Here is a 9,577-nt window from a genome sequence, read left to right on the forward strand (position 1 = left end):
CATCCACAGCAGTTGCTGCAGAGTTAAAGGAGCGCAGCCCCTCAGGAAGTACAGCGGGCTCTGTGTCTTCCTGTATAGGTGGCTGCTGTGTGTTGTCCAGTCCAGTTTGGTGACCAGCCACAGCCCGAGGTATTTGTATGATGAACTGCCTCCACCTCAACTCCCTCTAACAGGGCCGGTCGCGGTCTTGGTCTGGATCTCCCAAAGTCAACGACCAGCTCCTTCGTCTTAGAGGTGTTGAGCTGTAGACAGTTAGTGCGACACCAGAGAGCAAATCCCCCACCAGACTCCGATACTCTCCTCCCTGTCACCGCTGATACACCCCACGATGGCTGTGTCATCTGCATACTTCTGTATGTGACACAGCTCTGAGTTGTAACAGAAGTCCGAGGTGTAACAGAAGTCCGAGTGATCTGACAGAAACCAGGAAAAGACTTCTCCTGTTTTAGCTTCTCTGCACTGACTTCCCATAAAATCCAGAATAGAAATTGAAATCCTTCTTCTCACCTACAAAGCTCTTCATGATCAGGCACCATCTTATCTTAAAGAGCTCATAGTACCCTACTACACCACCAGAGCACTGTGCTCCCAGAATGCAGGGTAACTTGTGGTTCCTAGAGTCTCTAAAAGTAGAATGGGAGTCAGAGCGTTTCGCTATCAAGCTCCTCTCCAGTTTGGGTTCAGGAGGCAGACACCGTCTCCACATTTAAGAGTAAGACTTTCCTCTGATAAAGCTTATAGTTAGGGCTGGCTCAGGAGAGTCCTGAACCAACCCTTAGTTACGCTGCTATAGGCCTAGAATGCTGGGGGACTTCCCATGATGCACTGAGCACCTCTCTCTTCCTCCTTCTCTCCATCTGTATGTAACCTCATTCCATTAAGCATGTTTCTAACTCGACTTCTTCCCTTTCCGGAGTCTTGTGCTCTCTCGCCCCTCTCCTCTCTCCTCCTATTGCTTCCTGCAGGTGTTTTTGGCTCTGGCTCTGTGGTTGGAGTCACCTGCTGCCTCCATGTTAAAAAAAAAAGGAAGTTTTTCCTTGCCTCTGTTGCCTAGTCTTCTCTGGGTGGGAATTGTTTGGTTTCTGTAAATAACATCATAGGTCTAGACCTGCTCTTTTATGAAAAGCGCAATGAGATAACTGTTGTTGTGATTTAGCGCTGTATAAATAAAATTGAATTGAATTAAATGGAAAACTATGTCTCCTATTTTCAAAACTCTACACACAATTCCCAAAACTGCACACACAAAGTGCATACTGTAAAAGAATTACAATAATTGAGGGCATAAACTTGTTAGGAAAATATTTATTGAGGTAATAAATCAGGGCAGAAGTAGGGTAATTTCCCCATAGTCTTCCACAGAATCTGACTTTTATTTGCAACCAGTGGAGTTGCCCCCTGCTGGAAATTAGATATAATAACTAAAAGTGGTTTAACTTTCTCTTGTGGTCATTGTCCTGAAGCTCAGGGGGAGATAATAAATAAACTGTATCGTGTGTCCAGTTTACCAATCTGTCCACATGGTTGGAAATTGACAATCTTTACCCTCAGTTTACAATCCGTCCCCACGGATTGTAAAACCGTGCACACAGTTTATTAATTTTTTTCTTCCAGGATCTTAGGGAGGCTACGAAGAAAAAGTCGCTTGTTTTCACAGGCCTGGTTGCGTATTTGTTTCACGAGATCTGGCAACACTGATTCACATAGCCTTCATAAATGTAGGCCTATTTTACCAGCAAGAGACGATTCATTCAACGGTCAATTATTCATTATGGTTATGGTTAATCTTTCGTTAACTGAGAGTTTTATACAGCTTTTAAATTCCATCCAAAAGTTTTGAAAATATTCAACACAGCTGATTGAGATTCCCTAATCTGACACATTTCCCATTTTTCAGACTCATTAAACTCCTTCAACTGCTTCTTCATCCAAAGTGAAGCCGTTTATCATCTTAAAATTAACTACAAATATGATATCACTGTATGCATATTTCAAACATTACGGTGTTATTCTCAGTGCCATTCATACTAAAATAAACCCATTCACACTTTTTCACCTATTCTCACAACTTCAAGCCAGCAATTAAGTGTAGGGTCGTCCTTTTAACATGCAGCATTCACACCGCAATTTCTTCAGAAATTACGTTCTCTAGCGAACTATTTATATAAAGGGTTTGTTTGGGGGGTGGGGCCCCACAATATGGACTCCTGTAAGCTTTGGTCTGTGCGTTTGTGTAAAAAGAAGCTTCATGCCTAAAATATTTTAGAAATTCATCGTGAATCAAATAATATGAAGTACTTGCGTTAGGAGACTGTTACCGTTACGTGAGTGAGAAGGGAGGTCACAGATCACACTAACTTACCCCGCCCTCCCCGGAGCAGGTCACCCACCCTACTGAGAAACGTATTTTCCGTCACGCCATTTTCCATCGACCAGTGAGAGGAACAAACCAAGCTAGCTAACAGAGAAGCGCGGAGAGTCGGAGCTGTGAATTGCAACAAAACCGGTAGCTAGCTAGAGTTTGGACGAAATTTGTAATTGTGGCGTACTGAAACTGTTTAAGAATACCATGTTTGGGTTGATTAATCGAATTTTCGCATCATTTGTTTCTAATGTTATTGTTTGCATTATGTGGTTGTTAGCTGATTGCTACTCCTTAGCACTAACGCTAAGGCTAGCTAGGCCTCGAAAAGGCGACAGCCATTTTAGCTATCGTCATATACCCATCAGGTAGCATTAGCTAGCCTCAGAGCATCGAACATCATCTAATGTGAAATGTGAAACACAGTATTTTAAAGGCGGAACGTAGATAGCCGTGTAAGGTTTTAAATCGAATTAACGCTAGCTGCTTTAAGAGGTTAGTATTAGCTAGTTAGCTAAACCAGCGAAAAACACTAGCTAGTTTACGTAAAGCTAAAGTTATCAGAACGTAGAACCCTAGGCCAGGCTTATTTTCGTTTTCTAATACGTTTTAAGACTATTGTAGGTTTGGTTCTTGAAAAAATAATGTTTTTCTTGTCAAGTTAAGCCAGTAACGTTAACAAGTTTTTCTTACATACAATAGTAGCTAGGTGTTATTATCTTAAGATTTGTTGCACAAAGAAAATCAGCGCAGCAACTACGTAAATTGGAGCATTAACGTCATTTTTCACATCACACGCTCGGTTAAAATGAATCCTATTGGTCTAAGCTTTTCCAATAAGATAACAAAACGGTGGTGTGAGCTATCTAATATATCTATTAAGCTATATCTGCTGCAGAAACACCAAGTCCTTGTGTGTCCTGTTTGATGCAGGAGGATAAAGTTAGTTGTCGTTGTCTCACCCCAGATTGTGAACTAATGTTATAAGATGTAAAGAGACAGTAACGTTACTGCAGCATGCTTCCGTTGAAAGGAGAAGCAATGTTTGTTCTGCATTCATAACCAATTTCTTATCTTTGATTATTTTTCAGATCCAGTCATGCATCGTGACTGTCCTCTTGACTGCAAGGTCTATGTTGGAAATTTGGGCAACAATGGAAACAAGACAGAGTTAGAGAGGTCATTTGGCTATTATGGTCCTCTCCGCAGTGTGTGGGTGGCCAGAAACCCTCCAGGCTTCGCCTTTGTAGAATTTGAAGATCCCAGAGATGCAACTGATGCAGTGCGTGAGCTTGATGGAAGGTAGGCAGTGAACTAAACTAATTTTGAGATGCAGTGGCCACCATTGGGAGAAACAGGACTCATCTTGGAACAGCTTGGTGGTTAATTATGGCTGGTTGTTTTATAGAACGTTGTGTGGTTGCCGGGTGCGAGTAGAGCTGTCCAATGGTGAGAAGCGCAGCCGCACCCGTGGCGCTCCCCCTCCATGGAGCAGGCGTCCTCGAGACCGAGACGACTACAGACGCCGTAGCCCACCACCCAGACGAAGGTAACATGTTATTTTTTGACAGTGGAAGGCAGACACTTTATATGGTCTATCTTATACTTAAGTCCGGCTCTGTGACTTACTGATTCCACTCTCTCACCCACAGTATAAATCCTGGTAATTGCTTACGTTTTCCCAGTCTGGGCATTTCTAGTGTTTGTAGGCTTTTCTGGTGATTAGACATTTGTGATAGTTTCATCTTCATTGATATTGTTGGTCATTTAATGTAGGAAGCCGAACAGATTCATAACCAAATAATGAAATATGGCATGGGAATTTGATATTATACTAGTTTATGTATTAAAATCTTTCTATTGCAAAATGCAATCTTAAAATCCGGCCTACAAAACTTCTAGTTCTGCTTTAGGTACTAATGCTGCTTTTGAAGTGTACAATATTTTGTGCACTCTCAAAACGTTATTGCATTTTTACTGCTTAAAATGGAAAAATAGGTCTGCGAAATAGGATTAGGCATTTCGTATGTCTAAAAGTATAAAATGTTTAAAATTTGGGGGGATAAAAGTGCCAAATGTGATGCATTTTTTTCCTTTTGTTTGAGGATGCTTTTTATTTTTCATTTATATTAATAAGAATGAAACCCGTTGCAGAGACGTCACCATGCCTCCTCTCACCATCCTCTGAGTCAATCAACTAGTCCTCTTTCAGCATCATGTGACTGCTGACCATCGTGCACCAATCAGCGTGGCTGGTGCTGTCACATGACCCAGGCATGGCCGGTCGTCAAGTTGCACCAACCCATTGGTTCCTCAGCATGCCGTTCTCAACCTCCTCCTCCTTCAACCTTAATCCAAACGGCAGCGGCCCACCTCACATTCCCGACCAATCAGCGTATTACGTTCCCAAAAGTCTACAACCTACCAACAGCAGCCTTCGGCTAACCAATTAAAGCAGGAAAAAAGCCACAGCCAGCCCCCATCTGCCTGCCACCTAATCACCTTGCAGCATCTGGCCAGTCCTATTCAGCCAATTCTACCTACCCGGCCGGCAGTCTGCTTCCCTTTCGTCATATCTAGCTTGTTGAAAACCAAAAATACTAGTAAGTTTTCCTGCTTCATTCAGTACACTGCTGCTTACAGTTTTTAAAAGACAAGGTTGAAAAGGTTGTTCTTTTTTAAATTATTTGAATCAAAAGTCTGGAACTTCATATTTCCAGAGATTTCGATTAAAGACAAACATCTGGTATGTCTTGGGGCTCTGAGCAGAATTATGAAGTGACACAAATCAAAAGTCTCCTCAACCCCCCAATCAATATAAAAAGGATTTTTTTTTTTGGTGCTGTATGGTTGGTTTTAGCAGATTTTAGCCTGGTTTCTTCTCCAGACTTATTCCCAGTGACCAGTTTGTTTTTGTTACTAGCTTTCAATTCCTAATGTTCTCCTTTTTTAAGTACAGTGGAGGAAGGAGCACAACCTTCTCCAAATTAAACGGGAATATAAGTCACACAGGTGACTTAATTTAAAGAAGCACAATGCACTGTGGGATGGGGGAGATCATTTTTAAGCGCCTGCCATCTTTATGCATGTGGTCCATTGTCAGTGAGTTTTAAATTTTTGATTGAGAGCATTGTGTTCCTGGAAAAACACCCAAATCTTTTATTTCCATTTTAAGTGACTGAGATAGGCAAAGGGCTGTGATGAAGGAGGCCCATGTAAGAAAAGGATTGGAATAGTGTGGACCTTAACGGGATTGATGCGTCTGTTTGTTAACGCTTGTATTTCCTCATCCAGATCCCCACGCAGGAGGAGCTTCAGCCGCAGTCGAAGCAGGTACGTCAAGATGTCTTATGTTCAGAGTTCAGTCCAAAAGCTTGAATCATAAAAACTAAAATGTAATTAGGTTTGAGAGAGTTCCTGTTTCCTAACTATAATATTGAATTAAACACTGATTTGATATGCATCTCGATATTTTTTCCAACTGGAAACCCTAACCCCAATGAACCCAACCATACTAGTCATGCACTTACATAACAGGCAAACAAGGTTAGTATGTAGAAAATGTTAGCGATGTTTACATAATGGTATGGTTTGGCTTTTGCAGGTCTTTCTCCAGAGACAGGAGGAGGGAGAGATCCCTATCCCGGGACAGGAACCACAAACCTTCCAGGTCCTTCTCACGGTCAAGGAGGTACTGATATCTTTTGATCTCTCTTGAGATAATTTCTGTCTTGTGTCATAGCAGATATTTGACAGTTGTAAATGAAGGAACTTTTTTTTTCCAAACTACTGTAGGTGGGTTCTCTCTTAAGACACTGTACCACTGAGAATTACACTCAGAAGCCTCTTTCAGACATGCACTGCAAAACTGATATTACCCATACTTTACCCAGTGGAGCTGTATGAGAATACAAATGTCCAAATCTGTTGTTTCGGACATCAAACAGTCTTTACCCTGCCAGCTCCAAACCCTAGAACAAAGTCCAGGACCTGATTGACTTGATTTTAACATCAGTCCTGAGTGATCTGATCGCAAGTGGACAGCTCCAAGTATTGTGTCTTTAAATCTGGCTGTAAAATGTGTCTTCAAATGCGTCTTGAGTGACCATTTGTGATCTTTGTTGTGTTCCTGCGATTGTTAACAGCTTAATCCGTAATTCCTGCTATCATTAACCCTTTTTTCTTCTTCTCCACAGCCGCTCCAGGTCGAACGACAGAAAGTAGAAGCACGTTCTTCAAGTGTAAAGGAAGCTGAAGATAAACGGTTGTACAGGCTTGTCCGTTTAAAATGGAAATCAACATGGCTGTGTGGCCATTGAGTTTTTTTTAAACAATCAAGCATTTTAGTGTCCCTCCCCTTGTTATGGTAATTTTTGCATACATTGAGTGGGTGTGTACAGGTGTGATGCCTTACCTAAGTCCACCTGGTTGGCCTGAAACAGTTGTGCCACCCGGCATTCCAGTTCACCAGTTAGTTTTGTTTTTTGTCAGTGAATATAATGTGTAGTTTGGCATAGTGAGTAGTTTCTCGTTTTCAACGCCAGCATTATTTTTGTAAGGATTGGGATGATTATAAGAGTCCCTTCTTGCTTGTCTGTAAACCAACCTATTTACAACGTGCTACTTTCTTAATTCACGCGGAAGGTTTCCATCTGTCAATGGTTGTTCGTAGTGAACACACCCCCACATTTTTCAAAATGCTAAACTATGGCAATGATTTAAGTAAAAAATGTGTAATGGACAAAACAGATTTTTGGCTTTGAAGTTTTCCATTATTTTTCTTGTTTGATACAATGTGAAATGGTCTCTGAATTAAAGACACCAGTTGATTACAAAAGACCTGAATTAATGTTTATTTTCGTGCCTTTCCTCAATATATTGTCTTTTCCATCCACAAGAGGGCACTCCTACAGCATCAGTCACTTTAACAAGTGGGTTAATAGGTGGGTTTAGTTCATTCTCGTAGCCCATTTTGGTAGGCTGCAATGTATTTGGTTTGAGCTGCACTTATTTCCTAGTTATATGCCAACTTCTATTGTTAGAACTGCTAACTTCAGCGTAGTTCTTTATTGTCATTGATCTGTGTCAACATCACTCGGTGGTGCAGTTGAGGTTTTGCCTTGTATACTGGTTTAATTAGCAATGCATTTCACCATTGATATTATCCTCTTACAAGGAGGCATATTGTCATACAAATGAAATGGTGAATTTTGAGTCAACTTGAAATTTGAAAATAAATTGCATTTTCTACAATCTATTTTAAGCATAGATATGCTTAACTAAGATATACTACGTAAATCTCAAGTTTAAAACCCAGCCTAATCACATTTCAGATAGTTGAAACTTAATTGACATTTTATAAATTTAGTTTTTTACCTAAATGATTTGTGGCTGTTGAAAGTTTCCACAGTGAAGTAGCAAATGGAGATGTTATTTCAGATAGATTGTAGATCTATCATTGAAATCTCCATACCATACAACTTGACAGCAAAAGTAACTTTAGCCAAAATGTAGTTGATGTGTTAAGAGTTATGACTCCTTTTGGGGAAACAAAAAAAAATACGGGGTGCATGTCAGTGGACTAATGAGGTACTCATGCAAAAAAAGTACTGTGCTGCTGGAAAACTCAACGTATATAGTATGCGTGATGTGTAGCCTTAAGTCCCTGTATGTGTGTGGTGTATAGCTCCAGTTACTGAGCTCGTTTTCTGTTGGATAACTTTATATCCATGGCTATCAACAAGGTACCAGCCGCACAATCCCATTGGTGCACCAGAGTCTGTGCTTATTGTTGCTTTTAAACAAACGTGAATATGATCAACGATCCGGCACTTATTTGGCCATGGATTGTAGAAGGTATTTGGCTACATTTGTGAGATTTACATCAATATAATGTCCTTTCACATACAAATGAATGGATTATTGAAGGAGCCTACCAATGTGGCAGGGCCCCCCTGGCCTTCACCTGCCAAATGTCAGTTGAACAGACATACTGACCCAAGAAGAGATGCAAAGCAGACAAAATAACTACAAAGAGACAAAAAAACAAAAAAAGATACATAACAACTTAGAAAGTAAAGTGGCTTTTTTTTTTAAACACTTTTATTCCAGCAAAATGCCAGAGAAATGCAGATTGACATGGATGCTATGTAGTTACACATGCGACTATTTTACCATCGCAGAAATGTGGGTGTACACTTTAGATGGACAGTGAACAATAACATCAATATAGTATAACGTCTGCGGTCTGACCGCTTCAGGGTCTCCAGGCAACCCAGAGGGAGTCTCGGGTAGAGGTGATGGTGGGCCGGCTGAAGCAGACGGCGATCACCAGCGCCACACAGAAACAGCTGCTTTTTCACAGGCTGAAGGAGAAGGCCGAGTTCAACCACGAGCTGGATGCCCTGCTGGGGAATGCGCTACAAGGTAACGACAGGGTTTGTTTGAGTTGAGATTGGAGTGAAGATGACCAAAAACCCGGACCAGACCCCTTTAACCCACCACATCTCCTGGAAGTCTTGTTGACATCATGTCGAGGGAAGATGGGATTCAGATTTTATTCTGAGACGACAATGTTTCTCTCCCACAACAAGTCTGTTAAAAACTAAATTTACCATTTCCACACGTGAGTTACAAAGCATTTGGCCTTTCAGGAAGTGTACTGGGTACGGGTCTTGCATGATTGGGTTCCAATGACATGCTCTCGCCAGTAGTTGCGCTCTGCTGAATAAAAACCTAGGCTAATTATCGTCCAACTGGCACATAATCCCACTGTTAATGTCTGTTTCATTACTAGAATACCAATTCATGAAAGTGTTATAGATTACAATTTAATTTACTGAGTTTTTTACCACAACATTTCTACAACTTTGTGTGTGTAAATGATAGGACTCATTGACAGCAATAATGAAACTGCCTACAGGGATGAGGTGTGTAACTTGATTAAGTGGTGCCGCAAAAATAATCTGTCCCTTAATGTGGAGAAAACTAAGAAGGTCATCATAGATTTTAGGAAGAACAAACTCACACATACACCTGTCTATATTAACAACTCTACTGTTGAAATTGTCAACTACATTTAAATTCTTAGGCATCCATATTTCAGACTCCCTCACATGGTCGTTTCATATCAGATTTTTTTTAATTATTTATTTATTTCTTAAAAGGGGACAATACATTAATGAACATTTTCACAAATGTAAATATGCCAGATTG

The 9,577-nt window shown here is 40.7% G+C and overlaps 1 protein-coding gene across 2 annotated transcripts; it reads left to right on the forward strand.

Annotated features, from left to right (window-relative positions):
• Nucleotides 1-2,241: 2,241 nt before the first annotated feature.
• Nucleotides 2,242-6,690, forward strand: srsf3b (serine and arginine rich splicing factor 3b). 2 transcript variants are annotated; one of them, XM_032513967.1, is made up of 6 exons: nt 2,242-2,506; nt 3,454-3,664; nt 3,771-3,911; nt 5,657-5,695; nt 5,967-6,053; nt 6,559-6,690. In XM_032513967.1, exons 2-6 carry the CDS (start codon nt 3,462-3,464, stop codon nt 6,584-6,586), a joined length of 498 nt encoding a protein of 165 aa, XP_032369858.1. In that variant the 5' UTR covers nt 2,242-2,506; nt 3,454-3,461; the 3' UTR covers nt 6,587-6,690. The 2 variants fall into 2 exon arrangements, with proteins under 2 accessions (XP_032369858.1, XP_032369859.1); XM_032513968.1 differs by having other exon boundaries at nt 2,376-2,487.
• The last annotated feature ends 2,887 nt before the right edge of the window (nt 6,691-9,577 follow it).

This window comes from Etheostoma spectabile, chromosome 4 (assembly GCF_008692095.1).
Source record: "Etheostoma spectabile isolate EspeVRDwgs_2016 chromosome 4, UIUC_Espe_1.0, whole genome shotgun sequence".
In the NCBI taxonomy this organism is placed as follows: domain Eukaryota; kingdom Metazoa; phylum Chordata; class Actinopteri; order Perciformes; family Percidae; genus Etheostoma; species Etheostoma spectabile.